This window comes from Thamnophis sirtalis, unplaced genomic scaffold (genome assembly GCF_051295495.1).
Source record: "Thamnophis sirtalis isolate CommonGarterSnake01/CBP01778 unplaced genomic scaffold, rThaSir2_p1.2 scaffold_5, whole genome shotgun sequence".
Lineage (NCBI taxonomy): Eukaryota > Metazoa > Chordata > Lepidosauria > Squamata > Natricidae > Thamnophis > Thamnophis sirtalis.
Genome location: NW_028261385.1, coordinates 20,975,327 through 21,001,811, shown reverse-complemented (window position 1 = coordinate 21,001,811; position 26,485 = coordinate 20,975,327). Strand labels below are relative to the sequence as shown.

General features: G+C 41.7%; 2 protein-coding genes and 1 long non-coding RNA gene across 3 annotated transcripts in view; 2 read left to right on the top strand and 1 right to left on the bottom strand.

The window, feature by feature from the left end:
• Nucleotides 1–2,045, top strand: part of LMBRD2 (LMBR1 domain containing 2) — a 31,840-nt gene extending 29,795 nt beyond the window's left edge. The window contains exon 18 of the mRNA XM_087715412.1: nucleotides 215–2,045. Within this exon, the coding sequence (XP_087571538.1) occupies nucleotides 215–275 (61 nt within the window). The 3' untranslated portion in view covers nucleotides 276–2,045. The remainder of the gene's footprint in view (nucleotides 1–214) is intronic.
• Nucleotides 902–7,843, bottom strand: LOC148045298 (uncharacterized). The gene is made up of 2 exons (XR_015696649.1): nucleotides 7,491–7,843; nucleotides 902–991 (listed from the first exon to the last, which is right to left on the bottom strand). It is a non-coding gene; the product is annotated as an uncharacterized LOC148045298 (long non-coding RNA).
• A 160-nt stretch (nucleotides 7,844–8,003) lies between these two features.
• CAPSL (calcyphosine like) lies at nucleotides 8,004–24,505 on the top strand. Its single transcript, XM_087715411.1, has 5 exons — nucleotides 8,004–8,148; nucleotides 12,005–12,141; nucleotides 17,299–17,476; nucleotides 21,858–22,067; nucleotides 24,266–24,505. The coding sequence occupies exons 2-5, from the start codon at nucleotides 12,005–12,007 to the stop codon at nucleotides 24,365–24,367; spliced, it is 627 nt and encodes a 208-aa protein (XP_087571537.1). The 5' UTR covers nucleotides 8,004–8,148; the 3' UTR covers nucleotides 24,368–24,505.
• Nucleotides 24,506–26,485: the final 1,980 nt, after the last annotated feature.

Sequence of the window (26,485 nt, the reverse complement as noted above, 5' to 3'; positions counted from 1 at the left end):
GTTATTTATATGTTTTAGCCTCCATATTTTGCCCTCTTTCTCCTATTTTCTCCCTGACAACAACCCTGTGTAATAACATGATTAATTTGAAAAGGTGCTACCAGACTCCTGATTTTGGACTTGCATAGCTACTGTGCCTCTCCTCACTCAATGTCATTAGCTCAAAAACAGGGCCATGTAAGTTCCATATTTAAAGCCTCTCTGTATTCTACAGGTACCAACCTGGCGGAAGATATTTGTCAATGTCTCGAAGTAGAATATTTGATGATGTCTAAAGCCTCCAAATACTTGGATCTCACTCTGGAAAAACACCCTTTCCGTTTCTCATTCTGCAGCCGAATCAGCTTCAGTTCACAAGAAAAGAATGTGAGGAATAAGGAACTTTTTTTCCTCCAAAAAAATGCACTTTGTAGAATTAGTTGCCCACTTCAAGATGGGCTTAGAGCATTGGTTTCTAACCCCCGCAGCAGTGCCTTTTCTACCTTCCCCCTCACTCCTTCAAACTTTGAATAAGATGTGAATAAGAAGAGAAGGGGCGCAAAGGAGAAAGGGGTGCCAGATGGCCCAGAGACAGAAAGGCCTTGATATTTGGGGTTATTCTTATCTCTTAATGAAGAAGCCTGTTCAGTCTCAAAAGCCTCTCCTAGATTTTAGAAGCTGACCATACATACAGGGAGTATGGTTTTGACTTATTGAGTTGAATTAAGGTAAAGGTAATGCAGATGCAATCTTAAAATAACAAATGTTGGGCCCAAAATAAAATTGTAAATGTGCACCTGTGGGAAGTTTTCTTTTTGGGTGGTGGTGTTGGGAAGACTTTAGGTTTGAAAGAGATTTGTAAGGATAACACAGTTAGGTTTTCCTAATGGCAGTTCATTAGATTGTCCCTATTTGGTGCAAATATTTTTGGTTAACTTTTATTCCAGCTTTGGGATGATTCGTGAAAGGCCATCCAGATAGGTTTGGGTTCTCCATTCAAGTTCTCGAAGACCTAGAGTGATTTTACAAATCTACAGAAAATAGCTTTTCCTCAATGCCTGCCTAATAGTCACTGAACAGGAAACAATTTATGTTTTCTTTATCTATTTAGCAAATGACATTTGCACGCATAAGAATATTGATAAAATCTTAATCATATCTTAACAGTTTGAAAACACGATATTTATAACTACGTATACTGACATAAAGCTATAAGGGAAAAACATCATAAAATATCTTTTTAAGATTCATTGATAAAAGCTGCTGGTAAAAATAATTCAGCTAAATTATATTTTTGTCATTCTGAATTGCAAAGCTACAGTTTAAAGTCCATTGCTTTAAATATAATTTAATAGTTCTTGCAGTTTGGATCTTGCCTTTTGAAAAAAATGAATTCTTCTAGTATGAAAATGAAAAAAAAAAGATGACATCCAGCTATTGCCTTACAAAGGAAATCTGTTTTAATCAAGACTGTATTTTTACTGCTAGAGCAATTTTTTCACTAGAGAGGAAAAAAAACCCCATACCTTTTCAAATAAAGAGATGAGATTTTTCAAAATAATTTTCATAGGTATTCATTAATGCTATAGAGAAATGTGTACAGTATTATTGAGACCAGACAATATTGGAAGATGTTGAGAAAAAAATAAGCATTTGCCATTGTTTGTTTTCTTGAAGCCAAATCCGGTGATTAGATATTGATTATCATGAGGATTTAAACATCTATCACTATCCTGTGTTTCATACTGGAAGGGGATTTGTGTTTTTATTTTATTTATTTTACTTGTTTGCTGCCCATCTCTCCACGATATTTTTTGTCATTTTATAAAAGCAAGGGATGTAAATATTTTGATTAGTGAATAGTAATGCTGTTCAACTGATTTTTGTTGTTGTTGTTGGATAGATTTTAAACATCCCAAAACAATGCAACCTAAAGGCACAGTGTTTGGCAGATTTTTATGAGTACAAAGAGATGTTTTTGTAACAACTGTATAAATAATGTGGGATAATTTATTGGGCATTTCCTTATAGTGTCCAAATTCAGATGTAGCATGAGAAAGTAACAAGGAAGAGATCGAAGAAAATAGAGTAATGGTTGATCCGTGTATTTTATAATACGTAAACCAAAAATTCATTTTAGAGGGAGAAAGGCAGAGGTGGGTTCCTACTGGTTCGGACCAGTTCGGCTGAGTAGGTAGTAACTCAGCTGGACAGGCCCCCGAATTGGTTCTATCAGTGGTGCCATAGGCGCCGCCATCTTGGTTTTTTTACTATTGCGCATGCACGCATAGGGTGCATTCGGCAGTAACAAAAGCCGGAACCCATCCCTGGAGAAAGGTATTGTGATTCCCAGTAGCTTCAGTGAAGCATCATTTTAGGCAATGTGCTTTTGCAAAGCGAATAGCTTACATCTGTCATGTATGACTTGGGATGCTATTTTCATGAATGCTGAAAGTACATTCAGTGCTCAACCTACCAAATATATGACTGATAGAAATTGGAATGTACTGGCAAATGAATTTGCAAATTGTCACATTAATCCCAGTTTAACAATAAATGTAGAAGTTAGAAATTATCTCAATGCCATAAATTGTTCCAAACATCTCATGTCTATTAAGAAAAGTTACTTTAGAGTTACCAAATTTCTTCCAAACATTTTTTGATCCCCAGAAAAAGGATTGATATTTTTAATACCTTGTTTTGATAAACAGGAACTTGGTTAACTGGTAAATTGAGAACTTAACAATGAGGCTTCTGAAAAGTTGTTAAAATTTGCTTCAAAAGTTATTGGCTCAAATGCACAGTTGTAGACTAGATGGTCTCTTTTGGGAGGTGAGCTGGAATTTCACATGTAATTTCCTTTAAAGTTTGGAAATGGACTAGACCAGTGGTCTCCAACCTTGGCAACTTTAAGACCTGTGGACTTCAACTCCCAGAGTTCCTCAGCCAGCTTTGCTTTGAAGTCCACAAGTCTTAAAGTTGCCAAGGTTGGAGACCACTGGACTAGACTATGGGATATTCTCAGGTGACTGACAGATCAAGTGAGGAAGATTTGGTTTGAAATAGTACTTTTTTCTTCTTGAAATTCTTTTGGGGAGATAAACATGTTTTTTTTTTTAATCTGGGATCACCTTCAAATTGAAGTCAGGCAGCTTGCATAAAAGCATATAAAACATTCCAGCCACCAATTCAAACTGCTTGATACATTAAGTATTAAAACTTCAGTGTCTTGCTTTATGAATGCTGCTTTGGAACTTTATGCCACAACAAAAAAATTTAAAAGATTTCTATATATTTGTGAAGCTGACTCATTTTTTCACTTGTAAGAGTGGCCTGATCATTGTGCTTGTTGTGTGAAAAACTTTGATTTCTTCTTTTAAAACAAATTGGAAAGTGTGGCTTTTTAGCAGATACATTCATGCAAAAATTTATATTTGCCATTGAATTCTTTCTTTATACCTAATGGTAAAGTTGGAACTGAAATAATTGCTTTGTAAATAATATTGGGGTTTGGAGTCATGATCAGTGAGATATATATTTAATGCCAGTAAGTAATTGTTATTTATATCTAATTAGGGATGTGTGCATTACTGTAGAATAAATTAAAGTAAAAATGCAATGCTGTATATGAATGGAATTAAAATGAACTTTACAATATGTTTCTCTAATTGTCAGTGTTTCATGTGTATCTGAAATGCCGAAGGAGATGCCTGAACTGAGTGCAGAGAATTAAAAAATAATAATAAGGGACATTTGTATATTAAATAAATTGTTTTTTAGTTGTGGGAAACATTACAAAATGTGCATTACTGCTGAAGAAGTCTTTTGGAAGTGGAATTTTCACAATTTTTCTTTGCACAAATTTATGCTGCTAATGGTATTGTCAAAGAATGGTTGGAACATTTTTTTTTCATTTTCCACAGGGCTCAAAAATAGTGAAGATCAGCTAATTGAATGTTATTTTGCAATCTTGGTATATAATACTGTATACAATATATTACAAGATGCCAATGATTTTCATGTTTGTCATCATTAATACTTGGAGATATAATAAAGTTCATTTAACATTAAAATAAGCATCATTTGCAGAATAAAACGGAGAATCGTGCTGAAAAATCTGTGTTTTGAATTTAGCAATTCCAGTGCTAGTTTTTCTTCTGTGATTATTTCTAAAAATGTAGAAAATAGAAAAAGGAAAAAATCTTGAGAGATCTGAATATGTCCACCCAAACTTTCTTTAAAGAGCTTTCCCCACCTTTGTTACTTTTCCATTACTTCTTTCTGCACTTTCTGTCTACGCTTCCTAAATCAGAAAACATTTCAACTACATCATGATTCCTTCTCTCTAAGTAACATGAAGTTTGAGTGTGAGTTTCTTATTTTACCAATAAGTGCTCCTTTTGCTGTAGTGTATCTACCGATATTGGCCAAACTACAAGTGTTCAGCGTGAAGGAAATTTGCCAGAATTTTACCCCTTGTAAATATAGAAGCTATGCTAGATTTTTATTTGTGTTAGTGAATGGATGACATGATTATAGACCAAAAGAAATCAAGAGGATGATTTACACTACCAATGGGACAAATACCACTCTATCTCACTAATAATGAAGTGAGATTGTGTTCCTTGAACAACACAATAGGTAATCAAAAATACTGAAGCCTGAGCATTGTGTTTCTGTCTCAATAATCTTAAATTGTGTATTTACAAACTGATGTGCCCACTATGGTTTTTACTTCATTTGTTTTTGTTTATATAATTTATTTCTCTGGAAAATAAGGGATGCTTGAATGAATTCATAAAATGCCTTGCAAGTGCATGTTACACATGGGCTTTGAGAGCATGACTAAGTGAATTCTTTGGATATCCAGAATTTCAGACCTGTAAATTATTTATGTACTGATCTTTTTTAATGTACATTTAAATCTAATTAAATAAAGTTTGCCTGAATGGATTTTTCTGCAATATTTTCTTTATATATGTATAACACAATGTTTTAGATTAATAACACAATGTTTTAGATTAATATTAGAGGGGGTGTACATTATGTGAATATTCACATTACTGTACAATTCTTTTGTATGTAGCAAACACCCCTACATAGAATATGCTGGCTCTGTGCATAGTTAGTTTTTTTTTTTAAATACCACTAAAAAACTACAACCTATACTGGATGAATCAATTATGAAGCCTTTGGTATAATGATGGTATTGTCTCCTGTCCCATGTCCAGTTGTTTTATCTAGATCAGGGATGTCAAACTGGCCTCCCGTGACCCATTTTGGCTGCCAGAGGCACCACAGGCCAGTCCTTCAATATTTAGGAGCCGGCATGGTGGGCCAGATTTAAGGACCCCACAGGCCAGATCTGGCCCTTGGGCCTTGAGTTTGATACCCCTGACCTAGATTAACTTTCTCCAACCTGTTGCCTTTGGGTATAATTCAGTATAATTCTCATACTGAAACAATTATGTGCATAGTTACTTTAAAATATGTGTGGGATATTCCAGAAAAGCATCCTACTTTTACTACTGCTATTACTACCTTCTATTTTAAATTCTGGCCTCAGCTTGATGTAAGCATATTGAAGAACATGTTAATTAGAACTATGATCTTATTCATGCACCCAATGTAATTGGGCTAATTCATGAATATATTAATCTTAATTGAAGTGTTAATTGAATGATCTGGATGTTCTTTGCAGAGGATCTTTATAATTTCTATAATTAAATGAAATTATAATTTAAATGTAATTATAATTAAATATTTTTATTGTAACGCTGTCCACTGCCTAGAGAAACTTATGGAGATGGGTGAGAATATAAATTGGGTAAATAAAAGTGACAGAGGAACAAAGAACCTAAATAAAATTACATCACTTATGTAACTATTTAATTTGGAAAATTGATACCCTTCCTTTTCATCAGTTCAATCTCAGATTGTTTTGAATAGCCACTAAATGGCCACTGAACTCCAACACTGTTGGAAAGAGTCCTCTGACATTTCTGGTGTGTATTTCCATTCCTACCAGGAAATATTCTGGAACCAACATGGCATTGTCTATATGGGGAGCATACAGCAAGAAAGCTAATATCTTTAATTCCATTTAAATTGTTTTAAAGTAGTTTTTATGCCACAAAAACCTAAACAGTATATAGAAAGAGAAGATGAAAATTAAAAAGATCCCTACACACATACACGCACAAACAAAATGTTGGTCTTAACCTTCCCCTCAAGTTTCAGTGTTTGTATCTTGGGAGCTTCCAGTGTTTCTTCCTTTATCATTTAGCTCTTTTGCCCCCCACTCCCCAAATAATTATCAAAAGAACATGTGGACCAGAGGTGGGTTGCTGCCGGTTTGGCCCGGTTCAACCGAACCAGTAGTGGCGGTAGCGGTGGGAGGCTCCGCCCACCCGCCCAAATATTTCTGTGCATGCACGAGCAAACCGGTAATAAACCGGTTAGCAACCCACCACTGATGTGGACATGGTCAAGACTCCAGGATAAAATCATCTGGTTGCAAAATTGCCAGGCAGCTACCATTTCATGTACACAACTCACAAACATTTTCAAATACAACACAGGAAATGGCAAGAAGGCAGCAGAGAAACTTTGAAAGATTTCTGCAATTTGATTTACGCTTTTATAATCAAGCTTGCCATAACTTCCACAGACCAGTCCAATATTTTGGAAACCACTGGAGGAGTGCACACAAATACATGTACAGAAAAACATCCGTGGGGTGAGTAGCTGCTAATATTTTCATTTGGAGCAAAAATTGGAGAGGAGAGTCTCTGAATCCATCCAGAGGGTGGATACTGATTTGATGGTATTCTTTGCATCTTCCGATTAGTCTTGTCTGCATTTTTTAAACAAATAAATTTCAGGATGAATTCTGACTGCTTCGTGAAGGACTGTACCAGGGGTATCCATAGCACATGTTCAAAATAAATCAAGGTGACAGCTGTGATGGTGTGATCAAAATTCTGCTTTCTTTTTATGTGCATCGCATGTATGTCATGTATATAAAACAAGTGTGGCTTCTATCACATTTCAAGTTGACCTAACTACAACATGGAAACACCTCTGGATCGCAGGTTGGAAACACAGATGATGTGGCAGTTTCCTTTTATTGTGGAAATTTTTGACTTTTGCATTCTTTTTGCAGGAGGGCACTAAACTTGCAAACCTACTGGGGAAACCGCGAGCGGAAAAAAGAACTTTATTTTATTGGGCCTCTCCATTCGTTATTTCAGAAAGAAAAAAGAGAAAATATTATATTACAGCAAAACATCAATCATATTCCCAGAAACATAATTTTAAAATAAAAAAGCATTTGTGCTCTTGTCACTGGTAAATTAAATCTTGATCTAGCTTCCCCTTCAAGGTATATATGGTCTCTGACCGAAAACAATCTAAAACCCTATTTTGTACAAATATACTCTTCATCTAAATAGTTTTGAAGCAGGTTGTGTTCAATATTTCAAAGAAATAATTCTTTGCCTAGAACTTACCTTTCCTTCCATAACGGTGACTGGAGAACTCCAGCAGACCATATACACAGAAAACCTAGCATTTCAGGGGCAAATGTACTATAAGGTCAAATCTTTTCCCTTGAATTGTAACCTTCCACATCATTTTCTCTCTTCCCATTTCTTTATTTAACGAAAAAGCAGATCCAGGTGAATTCCCTTTTCCTCCTCTATACTGAAAGACAGAGAGCTTTCCCTTGCAGTAAAAATAATAATGATAATAAAGTATTTCCTGAGACATTTCCTGGGATCTGCACTTATCCCGAAAGCCAGATGCAAAAGAGAGGAACATAGCACGAAAGAGCATCTCTAGCCAAAGAGATTCAACTATTCAGACCCAGCCAGGTTGCATGAGGCCCATCTGGGCAACCCACGTCACCTTAGAAACAAGGTAGTAAACTTCAAGCAGGGGAGTGATATGTAAATAAGTAACCTGAGATGGATGGACAGCTGATGCCTTCCAGTCAGACTTCGCTACCTGTTGGTTTCTGCGTTCATCCTCCCCCCACAGCCCAATCAGGAGAGGAGGGTGTAGGCAAGAGGAAGGGAGGAAGCACAAGGAAGAGATAGGCCTTTTTCCCCCAACCCTACAAGGAAGCGTCCATAGTTGCAGGTGGAAGCAACAGGTGACAGATTCAAGGTAACCGAATATCTTATTCTTATTCCCCTTCATCAGTGGTTTCCAGAGGTTACTCTGTCATTTACATCCCTGCCTTTCCCCCTCTTTGCTATTAATGACATTTCCTATTTAGAAAGTTAAAAAGTTAACTTTCAATTTTAAAAAGGACATCTGGGATAATAAATACTGTACTGTGGGTTATGGAGAGTCAAAAAAAAATACGTAGCAAAGTCAGAATGAATTGCAACTTTGATGTGTCACTTCGAGATTCAGGGGAAGGTGGAGTTGGGGGATCTGAGAGCCTTCATTGTACGTAGCAGATACACGATCATCGTCATATTATGATTAAGGAGGTTGACCGAAATGGCAAAACTGACTACTTTGAGTAAAAAAAAGAACATAAGTACTTTTGTCTTCTCATGGAAACAGCTTCTGAATTTCGTGCTTGATGTGGGAAAGAATGTAACTTCGACTTTGGGTTTTATCGATTAGATTGGTAGATCTTTATAGAAATGACTTTTTCATATTATTATGGAAAAGCAAAAAACTGTGATTTGATGCTAATGCCTTATTCTCCTACAACAGAGAGAGTTGGGAGTCAATGCTCCTTTTCCTTTTCTTTTCCCCACCTTCCCTCACTTCTCTTTCCCTTCTCTCCTCCCTCCTTACTGCTCTTTTATTTACTTTTGTATTTTGTATTTTATAATATTTTTTTAAAATGAGGGTTAAAGTGCTTTTCAGCCAAGAAGTTGAACAACCGATTAAAATACAGGACAGATAAATTAAGGTACAGAAACCAAAAAGAGTAGTTAGTCTTTGTGGTATAAAATTTAAAGAAAGATCATGCTATTTTGTTTAAAGGGCAGAAGAGAATTAAATACTATGTTAAAAATCTTTACTTCCCTGACTTTGCCAGATCATCTGAGCAATCTTGTACCTTAAGGAGGAAACCAAGTGCTTTGCACAGCGATCTTTCAGATTGATGCTATCAGATGCTTGTAAAGCCTTTGTGAAGACATTATGAAATTACTGCTCCATATTTGATTGTTGCTGTGGTTTTACATGCACGCATACACAGTCCATGAATTGTAATAAGCAAACCTGCTGGAACATCCTTTTTCTGGTTTTACTTCAGCAAAGTTAAGTTCGCATTTGTATAAATAGATAGACGGGGATCTTCTAGAGAGAGAGGGAACGAAAGGCTGCTCTCCAAACGCTCCCCAGACAGTAGCAAAGCCAGGGATCACCTGGATCTGAGAATTTGACATCTTTGGTGCGGCATGAAACTGCACTTTGCCAGACCAACCAGGTGTGCAATCTGGGGACACACAACTCCTACTGAAAGACAAGGTGACAGTCATAGCTACAAGGGCTTTTATGTCATGTGCCATTTGCACCAATTCCTGAACAAGGAGAGGTTCTACTCACCTCCCATATGGATTACTGTGGTGTACTCTGCATGGGAAAAGAAAGAACTGACACCAAAACATGCATATGTAAAGGTAACAGTTCCCCTCGCACATAGTGCTAGTCGTTCCCGACTCTACGGGGCGGTGCTCATCTCCGTTTCAAATCCAAAGAGCCAGTGTTGTCCAAAGACGTCTCTATGGTCATGTGGCCGGCATGACACAACACCAAAGGCACACAGGATGCTATTACCTTCCCAACAAAGGTGGTTCCTATTTTTCTACTTGCATTTTTACATGCTTTTGAACTGCTAGATTGGCAGAAGCTGGGACTAGGAACAGGAGCTCACTCTGTTACATGGCGCTAGGGGTTCGAACCGCTGAACTTTCTGATCGACAAGGTCAGCGTCTTAGCCACTGAGCCACCATGTCCCCAGAAACATGTATACATACATATATTTGAAGGATCCCCCATGACATCTACCCATCCCATCAGACCAAGCAGAAAAGGGTGGTTGTGGGACCCAAGAGGGTCTTTTCTGCTGTTGTCCCCACCCTATGGTCATCATTCCTCCTGAGATCATGCTGGGCCTAACCTTGACGACCTTCCAGAAGGGCCTGAAGATGGCTTTGCCATCTGGCCTGGGAATCAGAGATGGGTGTGGGGCAGAGTTGGGTTCCCACCAGTTTCGACTGGTTCGGCTGAGCAACCCAGCTGGCCACGCACCTGAACCAGTTCTATCGGCAGCGCCATAGGCACCACCATTTTGTTTTTTGCTTCTGTGCTTCAGAGCCACATATTTATATTCTAGAAAAAGTTCTTCATTTATCTGGCAAAGTAGCCATTTTCTACAGTGCTAGAATTACCAGCACTTTCGCTCAAGTGCCTTTAACAATGTATGAATTCATGCAAGCCCTGAACGCTAGCATTCGTAGGTACAATTCCTAAAGATGCTTGGAAGGCAAGAGATGCAGTTAAGGCCATTTTAAAGATACCAGAATCTGTCTCTCTCCCCCCCCTCCCTCTGATATAGAATCTTTGCCTTTAAATTTTTTTAAAGATTTTGAGGCCCTAGGAAGAGTGCAGAGAAAAACAACAAAGATGATAGGTCTGAAGGCCAAACCAGGGTGGGCTTCAAAAAATTCAGCAACAGGTTCTCTGCCTGGTTGCTGGGTGGGCGTGGCCATGGTGGGTGTGGCCTAGTTGGCCTCCTGCACCACGACAGTGTGTGTGTGTGTGTGTGTGTGTGTGTGTGTGTGTGTGTGTGTGTGTGTGTGTGTGTGTTCACCTTCCCCAAGCTCCGGAGGCTTTCCTCGAGCCTCTGGGAGGCCATAAACTTCCTGCCCTGGGCTCCGGAGACCTCTGGAGGATGGAAACAAAACTTCCGGGTGGACCATTTCCCCCCACCTTCCCAAGCCTCCACGGGGGCCGTGCACTTATCTTGCATCCAAAACGGGCTGCATGGAAACTCCTGGGAGGGGTGTGGTGTGGTGGGCGGTGGATTTAGAGGTTCTCCGAACCAGCCGTAACATTAGCTATGGGTTCTCCCGAACCCGGGCAAACCCATAGCAGCCCCCCGCCCCCCCGGCTAAACCTTATGATGAGCGATTGAGGTATGTCTAGTATTATAAAGAGATGGACTAGGCTTGATATGGCTGCATTTGAGGGGTTATCACAGGGAAGAGAGGGTTTGACCCAAGCACTTGAGGGCAGGACAAGAACTTATGGGTGGAAGATAATGTTATGTTAATGTTAATAATGTTAATGAAGATAAGATAGTGTTATGGTAACAGAGATCCAACCTAGAAGGACAAATTTCCTGAGAGTGAGAACAATTAATGAAGTTGTGGATGCTCCATCAATGGAGGTTATCAAGAAGAGTCTGGACCAGTGGTGGGTTTCAAAAATTGTTCGAACCTACTCTGTGGGTGTGGCCTCCTTTGTGGGAGTGGCTTACCACCCATGTGACCGGAGATGAAGATGCCGACGACACTTGTCAGAACCACCTTAAATTACCTCACACGCAGCACTGGCATGCATAAGAATAGGATGTAAACTTGTTTTTCAAAAGGCATCTTTGGTTTGCGTTAAAACAACTTCAACACACGCAATGTTCTGATTGCACCACAAACGCAGTAGTCATCCTTAACTTTCACAGAGGCACTGAGGTTTATAAATATGAGCATGATAGTGTAGAATAATCATATCCAAGGACCAGTGGTGGGTTTCATAAAATTTTGGAACCTCTTCTGTAGGTGTGGCCTGCTTTCCGAGTCCACTGGTGGAAACTCTTCTAACCGGTTCGGTAGATTTGATGAACCAGTTCTACCGAATAGGTGCGAACTGGTAGGAACCCACCTCTGGTCTGGACAGACATTTGCCATGGGCAAGAGGTTGGGTAGAAAACCTCCAAGGTTCCTTCCAACCCTTTTATTCTTCTTCTAAGGTGAGTGACTTCCCTTTTTTTTAGATGCCGGGCACTGCACGACATGACAAGGAAATGGCCATCCAAGCCAAGAAAAACCTTGCCCACACTACCGATCCAATCGAGAAGCTACGCCTTCAGTGCCTGGCGAGGGGCTCAGCAGGCATCAAAGGCCTGGGCAGGTAAATGGATCCATGAAACAGATGACGAAGCCACGTCTGGTGGCAACCAGACACATATACGGTGGTGGAGCCCACATCCTTTAACTACGGTAGCTAATTCAGCCTCTTTTCAGCTGTATTTCAAATGTCCCAGAGAACTTAAGACCATGAACCAGCCACTCTGTCTGGGGATGAGTGAGAATCTGCACTTTAGCTGGACTTTCCCCCCACGCTCTTACGTTCTGTTTGCATTCATATTTTCTTTCACATTTTTAACACATTAAAGAAACATGATTAAGAAAAAGGTAAGAAGACCTGAATGGGAAGGGAGGGGGGAAGGAAGGAAGGAGGGAGGGAAGGAAGGAAGGAAAAAAAGGGAAAAAGGAAGGAAGGATTCTAGTGCTACTACTCATTATATCTGGATGGAAAATTCCAGATGATGACAAGATAATAGTTGTTCTGATCTAGGCTTCCCCAGCAGCACAAAGCCGAGTCCCCATCCCGATAATCCCTTTTATTTAATTTGCAGTAAATTCCTCTCCAGCAATGTCCCAGCCCATAGTCTCTCAAGATAATTCACAATTACCGATCTTTATCAGGCTTGGAGAGTGGCCAGGCCGATATCTTTCAGACGCCACAATGCTTGGCAAGAATGCAGGAATGAACTAAATTGTCTCCTGCAAAGACCCCTCCCTTTTCGCTCCTCTTTCATTCCCTACGGGAGGGGCCATTCACCATCCACCTGTGGCCTTACTCCCAAGTCGACACTTGTTCCTCAGCTGTTCCTTTCTCCTGGAAGCTCTGCACATGCGAACACTCGGAACAGGCTCCAGTGGTTCGTCTGCCTCACTGATGTCTGACTCCCAAGGCAGCTGATAACTGTCAAAAGCCCTGGCCCCCTCTCTGCCTCTGACACAGAGCCCTTATCAGAGCCTTCCCCAGACTCCAGGACTGGCCTATGTTCCTCCCCAACCTCCTTACTGTCCGAATCTGCTGCTAAGTTTGCTGGCTGCTAGCGGGCCACAACAATAGCAAAGAGATCTAGAAACAAGTTATTCTTGCGGCATGCCATCTAACGGGGAAAAAAAATTCTGTGGTCAAAGGAGATTAATTGCATGATACTTTTTTTTATCTGAAAACCCTAAAAAAGTTTCAGAATGACGGAACTCTGTGTTCTGTGAATAATTTGTGCTTGTTGTGTATTGAACTGTATTTAACCCAAAGGTGTTTTTTTCAAGAGGCAACTGGACTTTCTTGGTTTCACTTCTTGGATGAAAAAGGCATCATTGGGATCTGGATCTTAATCTGGATGATTAAGAATCTCCATAGACATTGAACTGTATTTAACTTTTCTAGATAAATGTATTAGTCATTCTATCATCTTGGTTTCTAGAATAGAAAGAGATAGATAAATACAGCAGGTTCAAACACAATAGTCACTAGAAATCCAGTGAAAGGGAAAATAGGCTAACAAAGAAAAAGTTGTTCTTTGTGTGGCAAAAAAATAAATAAAAATTAATTAATTAAGAAAACATTTTAATAGGGTAAATTCCATAAAAAGGGTATTAAAATGGAAAATGTCCACATTTACACATCTTCTAATTTATAGCATATCACTTCTCAAGCAGGATATAAGGCCAATCCCAATGGATGGGTAGGTTTATGTAGGAGAACAGAAAATGATGATCCTTGAGATATTCCAGCCAAAGGCATTTTTACCATTACACATTCAATTCTGAAATGTCAATTATGCCTAGAAACAAACCTTTGGTTATTATAACGACTCCAAAATTGGCACAGCCTGTTCCATATGACCCACCTCGGTTAGCAATTGTTGTATTTTTCGCCAACCGCCGTGCTTGAGCTATTTTCTAAAGAGAGACTCATACTCCGAGATGTGGTGCTGGCAACCAGCTTAGCTGGCTTCAAATAAATATTGGAGCAATTCATGGAAGTCATCATGGGACTCCTTGCTGGCAAGATGACGGCTTCTGAGGACCATCTGGTGGAACACCTGTGGACTTCCTTGGGCCATTGGTTGGCCATTGTGATGGAATGTATACCTGGAGAAGCAATGGAGGAGACTCTTGGTAGCACAGAGATTTCCTAGCGGGGAGATGGTACATTCCAGAGAGGAGTCTGAATTAAGAGACTACGTAGTCCCAAACTATCTATGGGGTGTAGGGAGAGGAGAGGTTCAGGGTAGCAGCAGCTTAGAATCTCTAAGGCAGTGTTTTTCAACCTTGGCTACTTGAAGATGTCTGGACTTCAACTCCCAGAATTCCCTAGCCAGCGAATGCTGGCTGGGGAATTCTGGGAGTTGAAGTCCAGACATCTTCAAGTGGCCAAGGTTGAGAAACACTGCTCTAAGGATACATCTATCAGGTGGAGGATTATAGTTTTAGTTTGGCAATATTCTGTCCATTAGGAGTAAACAAATGTACTCAGTTGGAATTCAATGCATCTTCCCTGGGCTTGGACCAGAGATGATATTCAGTCAGTTTTGCTTTGCTGGCTAAGGAATTCTAGGAGTTGAAGTCCACAAGTCTTAAAGTTGCCAAGGTTGGAGACTCCTGTTCTATTCTGTGCCATTAGCCTAACTTCTGCCTATCTCACGTTTGATATATGGTTACACCAGATTCAAGATGTTTACACATCAGTTATGACTCCAGGTTTCATTGTAACAATGCAAAATCTTATATTTGTCCCCCATCTGACATTGCTCACCCATAATCCAACAAATCCAAGCAAGAAAGATTGGAAGTATATCAGTGATGGTATTCAGCAGGTTCTGACCAGTTCTGGAGAACCGGTAGTGAAAACTTTGAGTAGTTCAGAGAACTGGTAAATACCACCTCTGACTGGCCCCGCCCCTATCTATTCTCTGCCTCCTGAGTCCCAGCTGATCAGGAGGAAATGGGGATTTTGCAGTATCCTTCTCCTGCCATGCCCACCAAGCCACACCCATCAAGCCATGCCACAGAACCGGTAGTAAAAAAAATTGAATCTCACCACTGGCTTGGACCTCACAGTCACCATGACAACAGATTGCTACACTAGAGAAAAGAAGGAGTAAGGCAGACATGCTAGCCAGGGGTGGGTTCCTGCTGCCATTACTACCAGCTCGGAGCCCAAAAAAGTTTGCATGCGCATGTGCATTTGCACTTAAAATGGTCTGCACATGTGCACAACATTAAAAAGGGCAGAACAGAAAACCAAGATGGCACCGCTGAGGATAGAACCAATACGGTCACTTGTCTGCTGGAGTTACTACTTATCCGGCCGAACCAGACCGTACTGGTAGGAACTCACCTCTGATGATAGCAGTATTCCAGTATTTGAGATGCTGCCACAAAGAGGAGGGGGTCAATTTGTTTTCCAAAGCACCAAAAGGCAGGACAAGAAACAATGGATGGAAACTAATCATGGAGGGAAGCAACCTGGAATTAAGGAGAAACTTCCTAACAGTGTGGACAATTAGCCAGTGAAACAGCTTGCCTTTGGAAGCTGTAACAGGTGCCTCATCAGTGGAGGTTTTTAAGAAGAGACTGGACAGTCACTTGTCTGAAATGGTATAGGACCGGGATGGCGAACCTATGGCACGCATGCCACAGGTGGCACGCGGAGCCATTTTTCAGGACATGCGAGGCATTATCCTGTCAGCTGGCCAGCGCACATGCGACTTCCAAGTAACTTCTGGCTTGCTTGTAGGGTCATTTTTTGTCTTCCAGAGTCTTCATGGAAGCCTCCTAAGGGCTCCTGAATGCTCCAGAGGGCTAAAATCAGCCTCACAAGCAACCCGGAAATGACTTCCGGTTTGCTCGTAGGGTCATTTTTTGCCCTCTGGAGGCTTCAGGGAAGCTCCTGAAGCCGCTGGAGGGGCCTCCAGGGGGGGGGGGAGGCTGTTTTTGCCCTCCTCAGGCTCCTATAAAGCCTCTGGAGCCTGGGGAGGGTGAAAAAAGCATGCAAAAATTGGGGGGTCACGCCTGTCATGTGCGCATGCGGGCTGGGGGGGGGAGTCGTGCATTGCATTATAGGTGTGGCACGCCCATGCACGGCCCCCCTGCACTCCCCTCGCTTATGGCATGCGAGCCAAAAAAGGTTCGCCATCGCTGGTATAGGATCTCCTGCTTGAGCAGGGAGCAGGACTAAAAGACCTCCAAGGTCCCTTCCAGCTCTATTCTGATTCTGATGGGCTGGAATTCTAATCTAGCAGGGCACTGCTTATGTTCTAGTAGACCCATCTAGTAGTCAGCTAAATCAGATGTCACCAGTTCAAAGACAATTTGCCCAAGCAGTCTTTGTCCAGGAAGATTGCAATTAGGTCCTCAGTAAGAGTAGCGAAAAGTAGTTCAAGCCAAGAGGGTGTAAAAATTAGAAATAACAGTAGCTTTAATATATACACTCATATTCAGAATTGCTGATCTGAGCAGCTCTCACCTCGCAATCAAGAAGGCTGAGTTTGATCCTAGGTAGTGGCAGATATTTCTCTCTCTCTGAGCACCAAGAAAAAATATCTGCTGTGAGCTTCATGTAGGTGTCTGGAAGGGCATCCCACCAGTAAATGCTCAGCTCCATTTAGTTGCCCTGACTTCACCCCAATGCAAGGGATTACAGAGTCATTAAAAGAAAAGAAAAAAAAATCCAGGATTGCTGATCTAACTTTTCAAGGGAAAAGCCATTATAGCCACATGTACCTGAATACTCCAAATGGATCATTTGTTTGTGCCACATCTTATTTCAACTGATTTTTCAATTTGTTGATTGCTAGTTAGGCTTTTCATACATGTGCATGTAACTGTCCAAATGCCATTCGAGTCCAATTCAAGGATGTGTAGGTTGACCCAAGTTTACTATATCTGCACATACCTCCTCTTTGATTAAGATTAGAAATACCATTCTATACCAGGAAAAGACTGGGCTTGGTTATGTACGAGCTGCTCAAATTAGTTGCTATAGAAGTAACATAAACATTCAAGCTGTATAATATTTAGCACCCGAAGCTGGGAACACCCGTTCTGTACGCAGCCGAACATCTTGATAGACTGTATCTCAGAAGCAACACTCTTGTTGTTTTCCTTAAAGGCTTCTTTCCTAGATTTGTACATCATTGTCCTATTTCTCTTCCTCTTTGATCTTTGTAACTCTTTTCTTTACAGTCAACCTTCTTTTCTTCAGGGCTTTCCGCATCATGGATGACGACAAAAGCAGGACCCTGGATTTCAAAGAGTTCACGAAAGGGCTCCATGATTACGCTGTGCTGATCGACAAAGCCGAAGCCGAAAAGATTTTCCAAATCTTCGATAAAGATGGGAACGGAACAATTGACTTTGATGAATTTCTCCTAACATTAAGAGTGAGTGTGAAGCAGCAACAACAAAATTAGTGTCCCACATTGTTGCATTGATCACAGGCTATGTCATATCCAGCTCCACCCTGGTGTGTGTGGGAAAGGCCTTGGGAGACCAGGTGAAGAGATGTTGCCCAGGGGACGGTCAGATAAGAGACAGCATAGCCCACACTGGATAGTGGGCAGAGCAAAAAGCTCAGAAGGGACCCTCCCTAGTTCTGCCTGCAAAGGAGACAGCACAGGGATCCCCAACCCCCAGGCCACAGCCCACTACCAGGCCTTGTCCTATTCAGAATTGGGCCACATGAGTGGCTGGCTAGTGCGCACACATGCATGCAGCTCAACTTGCAGGAATAGTGGGCTGATGGGCACTCGCGCACATGTGTGTTAGCCTGCTGCTCACGCTAGCCCAGTGATGGGTAACCTTTTTGTCATCATGTGCCGAAAGCACTCATGCGTGTGCCCATACCCATAATGCAATGTGCATGCGCGTGTAAAAACCCCTGTGCTTCCTGTGCCCGTACACTGCGTGTGTGACCCCCCCCCATGCCCCGTTTTGGACCTGAAGCCTCCTGGGACCAAAAACGGGGCATGGGGGCATGTCGCACCCGCCACGCTCCCCATGCCCCCTGCATGCATGCACGATCCCCCTGCTGCCACTGCACATGCATGCACATTTCGAACATGCACCCCTCTCCCTGCGCATGCACAGCAGAGACCCAAAAATCAGCTGCCTGGTGGGAGGCACGCTTGCATGTGCGGTGAAGCTGAGGTGGGGCAATAGCTTGTATGCCGGCAGAGAGGGAACCAAGTGCCACCTGTGGCATGTGTGCCATAGGTTCACCATCACGGCGCTAGCCCATAGGGGCTGCATGCGCACTCATGTGGCCCAGTTCTCCTCCTCCCCAGTCAGAAAGGTTGGGACTGCTGAGATAGTAGAAAAAATGTACTTTCAGACTTGCAAGATGCTTTAAATTACAGTAGCTTTACAATGAAGTAGAATTAACTCATCTGGTTGTGTTTCCTGTCTCATCTACCTGATAAAGCTAACAAAATCAGTGCATTTACTGGCCAAACGTGTTTGTTGGTATGGGGAAATAACTTGGGGAAATCCCTGATAGGTGCTGCTAGGAATGCCCTAACCGGAGCATTTCAACGTCAGTGTTAATTGCTGACACTCTTTCTGGGTACAGAAGTCTTAGTGCTTCACACACGCTGAAGTCTACCAGGAAGTGAGCTCTCCACATTTGAGTCAAGGTCATGCAGAACGATGTTGGGGCAGATCTGATCCAGGCATTTTGGTCTGTGCAATGCTAATTGACTGGAGATCAGTGCTGTTGTGAATCTGTTTCCACCCACATTTCCTAACAGTTAATAAAAGATGTTTGTTCTAAGAAAAGGAAAGACAAATATACACTCAGCGGAATTAACGTACATACAGTGGCTTAGAAGAAATCTTTTTTTTTTTCAAAATAAAAAAGTATGGATAGGAAGTAGTGATTAAATAAGGTTTTAATTCACTGGTTGATATGCCTCTCAAATGGGTGGCAGTTGTGTAGGGAAACTTAGATAGCAGGCTTCTATCAGGTACAGTATGTGGTTACATGAAAATTACAGACAAGAATTTTAGAGTCTTTAACATCAAGCAGTACACTAGCTTTCAACTCCATGAGACACCGTAGATTGAGGCACTGGGTAAGATGTTATCTATTATTGCTGCACTATACGCTGTACTTATATTTTCTGAAATCCCAGTTTGCTGCCTGGAGTTGCATCTGGGAGATGAAAAGCCAACTGATATAAATCGGTTTCAATTAAAAAAAGAAATAAATCCTGTTGTAGCCCCTTTGAACTCCTGCACATGCTGTTTCTATATCTCCCTACATCTCTAGCCATTCTGTTTTTCATCTACTTTGAGCCTTCAGTCTTAAAGCGAGTGGCACAAAAATATAACTCAGATGCCAGCAGTGCTTCCTCCTCACCACCAACTCAAAACCATTGTACTCCGTTACAAAGGAATTGAGCCTGAGTAGCCAAATCACAAAGAACAACCAGTGGATTTTTGTTGTTGTTAGTTGCGAAGTCATATCCGACCCATCACGACTCCATGGACAACATTCCTCCAGGCCTTCCTGTCCTCTACCATCCTCTGGAGTCCATTTAATCTCTCACCTACTGCTTCAGTGACTCCATACAGCCACCTCATTCTCTGTCATCCCCTTCTTCTTTTGCCCTCCATCGTTCCCAGCATTAGGCTCTTCTCCTGTGAGTACTTCCTTCTCATTAGGTGGCCAAAGTATTTGAATTTCATCTTAAGGATCTGGCCTTCTAAAAAGCAGTCAGGGTTGATCTCCTCTAGGACTGACCGGTTTCATCGCCTTACAGTCCAAGGGACTCGCAGGAGTCTTCTCCAGCACCAGAGTTCAAAGGCCTCAATTCTTTGGCACTCAGCCTTCCTTATGGTCCAACTTTCACAAATATACATTGCAACTGGGAAAACCGTAGCCTTGACTATAAGTACTTTTGTTGGCAGGGTGATGTCTCTGCTTTTTAGTATGCTGTCTAGATTTTCCATAGCTTTCCTCCCCAGGATAGAATAGAATAGAATAGAATTTTATTATTTGTATGCCGCCCTTCTCCGGGAGGACTCAGGGCGGCGAACAATTCAAGGGGGAAAAAGGGGAACATAAAAAACAAAATACAAATAATAAAAGTAAACAACAGTCACACAACCATACATGTCGAGAGGGGAGGGAACTCATCACCCCCAGGCCTGCCGGCAAAGCCAGGTTTTGACAGCTTTTCGGAAGGCCTGGAGAGAGGTGAGGGTCCGAATCCCTGCGGGGAGTTCATTCCAGAGGGCCGGAGCTGCCACAGAGAAGGCCCTCCCCTGGGTAATAGCCAGGTGGCATTGGCTGGTAGATGGCACCCGGAGGAGGCCAACCCTGTGAGATCTAATGGATCAAGCGTCTTTCAATTTCTTGGCTGCAGTTCCCATCTGTGGTGATCTTGGAGCCCAGGAAAATAAAATCTGTCACTACCTTCATTTCTTCCCCATCTATTTGCCAGGAATTGAGAGTGCCGGATGCCAGGATCTTACTTTTCTTAATGTTGAATTTCAAACCAGTGGATCGCAGTGGAATATAAGGCAGGAGACCATTGCTCTTTTCAAATACAAATAAAATTATAGCAAACCTCTGGAGAAGGTTTGGTAGCCAAAATGCATCAGATTATGCAATATAGCACTAGTTCCCAGAAGATCAGTAACCTGTGCATAGCTCCATAGATCAGCATTTCCTCCATTTTGGCTTACAAATAATATGGTGCACACACTAGTAAACAACTGGAGTTATCCAGCTGTCCCAAAGCACCATATTGGAAGGTATGACATTAACTCAAAGGCAAATACTGTAATGGTTTGCACATAGCTAAATGTTTTTGGAGATTCTCAGTCATCCAGGTCATGGTTGTCTCAAAGGTGCTTTTTTCAAGAGGCAACTGGATTTTCTGATTTTTCTTTGAAGACCTTTCACTTCTCATCCAAGAAGCTTCTTCAACTCTGACAGGATACTGGGGAATGAAAAGATTTATATTCCTTGCTGAAGAAGCTTCTTGGATGAGAAGTGAAACGTCTTCAAAGAAAAAACAGAAAGTCCAGTTGTCTCTTGAAAAAAACACCTTTGAGATTTGCACGTACTGTATTTTTCAGAGTATAAGATGCACCTTTTTCCTTGAAAAAAGGAGGCTGAAAATCTGGCTGTGTCTTATACACTGAATACAGCATTTTTGGCCTCCTGAAACCCCGCCCCCTTTGCAAAAATGGCCATGCATAGCTTTTAGGAGGCTTCCATAGCTTCTTGGGCTGGGAAGGGCAAAAATGATCGAAAACAGGCTGTTTTTTGCCCCCTCACCCCCCTGTTTTTTGCTCATTTTTGGGTCCCCCCAGCCCCCAGGAGCACTCTATAAGCCTCCTAAAGGCTATGCATGCCATTTTTTAAACAAAAAACGGGCCCATTTTCATGAGAAACGGGCCGTTTTTGGGAGATCTGCAGAGTGCAAAACCTTTTTTTTAAAAATTTGCCTCTTCAAAATCTTGGTGCGCCTTATATTCTGGTGCATCTTATACTTCAAAAAATACGGTAGGTTTCCCTGCTTTAATTTAGTTATGTCATATTTTTCTACATTGCATCCACTATTCTTCGGCACTGTTCTTTTTTTTTTTTTCCTTTTGACCATCTATGTTCACATCTGTCATTTAATGTTCTGAAAATGGTAGAGGAAACATAACTCTCCAAACCCACTTTAGATATTATGAAACGGAAAGTAACAAGATAAGGCTGGGAAGAAAGTGGCCTTAAAATAATGCTGCTTTATGCTTTTTTCTTAGCCTCCTATGTCCAATTCAAGGAAAGAAGTCATCATGCAAGCTTTTCGAAAGCTAGATAAGACCGGGGACGGAGTCATCACCATTGAAGATTTGCAAGGGGTCTACAATGTAAAACATCATCCCAAGTACCAAAATGGAGAATGGAGTGAAGAGCAGGTTTTTAGGACTTTCCTGGACAACTTTGATTCACCCTATGATAAAGATGGACAGGTAAGTGAGAAGGAGATTAAAAGCAAAGCCAAAGTTAAGTCAATCATGTCACACATTCCATAGGCTCTGTTGTTGTTTTTTTAAGAGGAATTTGTTGAAATTGTCAATAGAAATCTTTCCTCTTTGTCCTCCTCCTGGGCAGCCACTCAACATAGAAAGGAGGCATCATGCACTGTATATTGATATTCAATAGTTCTGCCTCTTTCCATTCCCCCAGAGCCCTAGAATGCAACTTACTCCTTAGCAGGGGTCGGCAACCTTGAACACAAGAGCCACAAAGGTCCTAATAGAAAGCCCCCCTTTCAATTCTGGAGCCGACCGGAATTCTGGTTCCCCCATGATTGAGTCTCCTCTTAGTGTGGCCTCCTTTTTCCTCTGCCAACCAGAAGTCTGGTTCCCCCACCATAGTTTCCTCCTAGTGCAGCGTCTTCTTTCCTCTACCTGTCCTAACCAAAAGCACTAACCCTAACCTTAACCCTATCAATTGTGGAGCCAACCGGCGACAGGGAGTCGCAGCAGAGATATGAAAGAGCCATATGCGGCTCCAAAGCCACAGTTTGTTGACCCCTGTCCCATAGGAAAATAGAATATATCTTACCTTTTAAAGGAAATTCACTGAGATTATGCAAACTATGTTTCTATATCTCTTACGATGCTTAATTTTGTTCTAGAATTGTGAAATTAAAGCCAGACTCTTGGTGGTTTTCATAAGAAAAAAGTGAGGGGAAGGGTAGGGTTGGCTCGTATATTATGTGGTCAATGTGGCAGGTTCTATAGATCTTGTATTCCAGTAAAACACGTTTCACTTCTTTCTTTCAATGGGATTGTTCTTCATGCTTCTTGTAAGAGCAGTGCAATTGAATTGTACCTTGACAAACCTAGGCAGATTTTAAGATCAAGGTCCTATGAGACTTCCAGATCCAGACAGACAGGCAGGTACTAGCCAATCAGCCAGACATTGTGATAGTATATATGTCAGTGATGCTAGTAACAGACCCAACGCAACCAAAACTCTAAGGCCTGAGTGTTCCTCAAAGTACAGATTTATTAGGCATGTCATATTGGCACATCTGGTGAAAACCCGAATCTGAAAGTCCTGTGGTTTTCCCCACCCAAATTAAAAGTAAAAGTTCTCTCTCCCCCATCCACATGTCCATCACATGGTCCAATCAGGTCACCATCCAAACTCCAGTTGGTTTTAGTCCACGCCTCCCCAGCACCTGGTGGAAACATCCTTGGTTCCAAGGAGAAAGAATTTTATTTTGGCTACAAAAGTCCCCAGCTATCTCTATTCCCCTCTCCCGTTCCCACAGCTCCAGCCAGTCTTGTTGTGGCAGCCCTGAAGATGCTCCAAAATGACTTTGGGGTTGACCATACAAGGACCAGGGGAATATGGTGGTGACAGATGTAGCATGCCAAGCAACAGCGACATCAGGAAGGTTTGGGGAATGGAGAAGTACCAGGGCCTGAAGGAGACAATGTGGAAAAGAAGGCCAAAGTACTCCCAATTTTAGCACTGCGCTCTCCTGGACAGAGAGACCTGATGTTGTTCCTGGGTTCTGTTGGAGCCACTTTCCCAACTTAGGAGTCACAACACCAAATGATGATTTAACAGCTGACTAACTGTAAGGCTACTGTAAACCTGTAAACTGAGATGATGCAATGAGAATGAGTCAGCAGGGTTACTGCCACTTTAAGAAACTGTCTATATAAGGGAGGCCATGTGAAGGTGTCTCTCTGTGTGTGTGTGCTTCCATGTTATAGTTGAAGATTGATCGATTGCCTGGTTTTGTCTAGGATGTGTGTTTGTGTGTGTGTTGTATGTATGTATGCATGTATGTATGTATGTATGTATGTATGTATGTTTGCATGTCTCAAAAAAGTAGTCACACTATGCACACTCTGACACATTTCTTTAAGCTGGAAAACTGACTCCAACAGATCCCAGGAACAACATTGGGGCTCTCTGTCCAGAAGAGTGTAGTAGTTCTAAGAGCAGCTAAGATACTGTGCAGAACTCTCAAACTCCCAGGTCTCTGATAGAGGCCTGAGATGGAGGGACATACTACTCATAGAGGCGAAAAGGGAATCTCCCCATAGAACATAATGTATCTTTTAATTCTTGCACATCATAGTTTACACATTTATTTAAATTAAAAAAACTTTCTTTTTTTCTTTTTTAAACTTTTCTATCGTAGGTCACAACAGAGGAATTCATGAACTATTACGCTGGTGTCAGTGCTTCGATAGATACCGATGTCTATTTCATTGTGATGATGAAAAATGCTTGGAAAATCTGATCTCCTAAAATGACTCTGTTATTCTTGTGCTTTTGCTCTCAACATCTCCTTCATCCAACGTGCAGGACAGTGGTAATACTAGCTATACGGAATGGCGTTGGCAGCCTTTACCAAAATAAATTAAAATGCCTTATTCTATACTGTGATCATTGTGTCCATTGTTTTAGCTCCACCAATGTCAGGGGAAAATGGATTTTTCAGCAAGCAAGATTTCTCAGTGCAAATAACATGGCAAATCGGTTAGTAACATCCCCAAGAACAAATGGTGGTAGGATCAGAGGTTGTTTAAAAAAAAAAAAACTTTTCTCCAGCTACAAGCCTAGCATTGAAAAGGCTACTTAAGCTATCAAGTCCGTCTTGCTCTTCTGGGCTGGAACTCAAAACATCTCCATCAGAGGACCTTCCAACCTCAACTTGAATGTATCTCGTGAAATACTTAGATAATTGCCACCTGTTAGGAAGTTTTTTGATAACATTCCATATAATCTTTGTTTCTGTATTAGCAGACTTCTAGCCTACCTGTTCCGGCTATATTTGTCTTATTTTCCTTCCCCCAAAAATACTTGGTACAAGTTGAGGGAACATCGTGTAGAATAGAGGTGTCAAACTCAATTTCTTTGAGAGCCGCATCAGGTTGTGTTTGACCTCGGGGGGGAGGGAGCGTGGCCAGGGGGGCCATGGCCAGTTCAACATCACTCCCAAAGCATCCCTGGCCTGCTCTCGAGTTGCCATAGACAAAGGGGGTGTGGAACTGACGACACAGTATGGCAACCACAAACAGAAGCACATTCCATGTTTATCTTTCTCACGGCTGTTGCCCAGGTTACCCGCAGAAGCCAGAGGGGCGTGATCTCTACAGCTCGTGAAAGTGCTCCGTTGGAGAATGTGATTTATGACATACCCTGGTGCAAAGGGGGAAAAAGGGTCATAATTGGGTCATAAATTAGGTGGGTTCAGAGTTGGCTTCACTTGGATAGGTGCTCACATGTTGCTCCTAATAAATAACTCAATTTCTTTTGAAGCTTGGATCAAGACTCATGGTTTAATTAGGGCATCCGTTGGACCCCTGGCAACTCGTGTTGGGGGTGCTTGTGGCGGCCCAAATGCTCTGCCTGCAACGGCCTCCTGCAACCACTGCCAGCAAAAAACAGAGCTCGGGAGGACTGCTTGCAGCCCCCGCGAGCTCCCTTTTCATTGGCAAAAGCACCACGGGCTAGTCCTTTGCTATGCCCAGGGTGACCCTGTGGGCCAGATCAAAATGCCCCGTGGGCCGGATCCAGGACTTGACAGCCCTGATGTAGAAGATGTTGCAGGTAGAAAAGAGGATTTATTTGTTTGTTTATTTATTGAAAAAAGTTCAGAAAACACAGAACCAGGAACTGTGAATTGTATCTAGTAGCCTCGTTGCTGTGCCATATTTCTGAAAGTCATTCAACAAATTTTTGCTAGTCCTTTGACTCCATTTAAATCTGAAAAATTCTTTGGGTGGCAGAGTGCATAGCATAGCCCAGAGGGGAATAGTTAAATCAATTCAACACCTTCCCCTTCTGCAAAGACAAATGTATCAATGGATACAATCCACTATTCATTTGCAAGTTGTTCTAAGTAAGTGAACAACATAATGCAATGGAGATATCCCTCTTTGAGAGCTTAAGTGAAAGTGGACTTCATGCACAATGTTAATTGATTCCAGATACCTTTTCTGTAAAAACCCCAGCCTTGAAGAGCTTCTAAAGTTAATGTATTGTTTATGATCCTCTATAGTGTAAGGTTCATGAGTTCAATTCCCAGTAGAGGGTTTGGATTCCATGGAGTGGCTATATAGCTGGTCCTTGACAAAGGGCCATAATTGGGACCAGAATTTCTATTGCTAAGCAAGGCAGTTAATTAAGTGAGTCGTGCCCAATTTTACAACCTTCTTGCCATGGCTGTTAAGTGAATTGCTGCAGTTGTTAAGTGAGCCATGCAGTTTTTAGTGAATTTGGCTTCCCCTCGTTGACTTTGTGTGTCAGAAGCTGGCTGGTAAGATCATAAATGGTGGTCACATGACCCCAGATGCTGCACCCATCTTAAGTACACGCTAGTTGTCCAGAACCCAAATTTTGATCAGGTGACCAT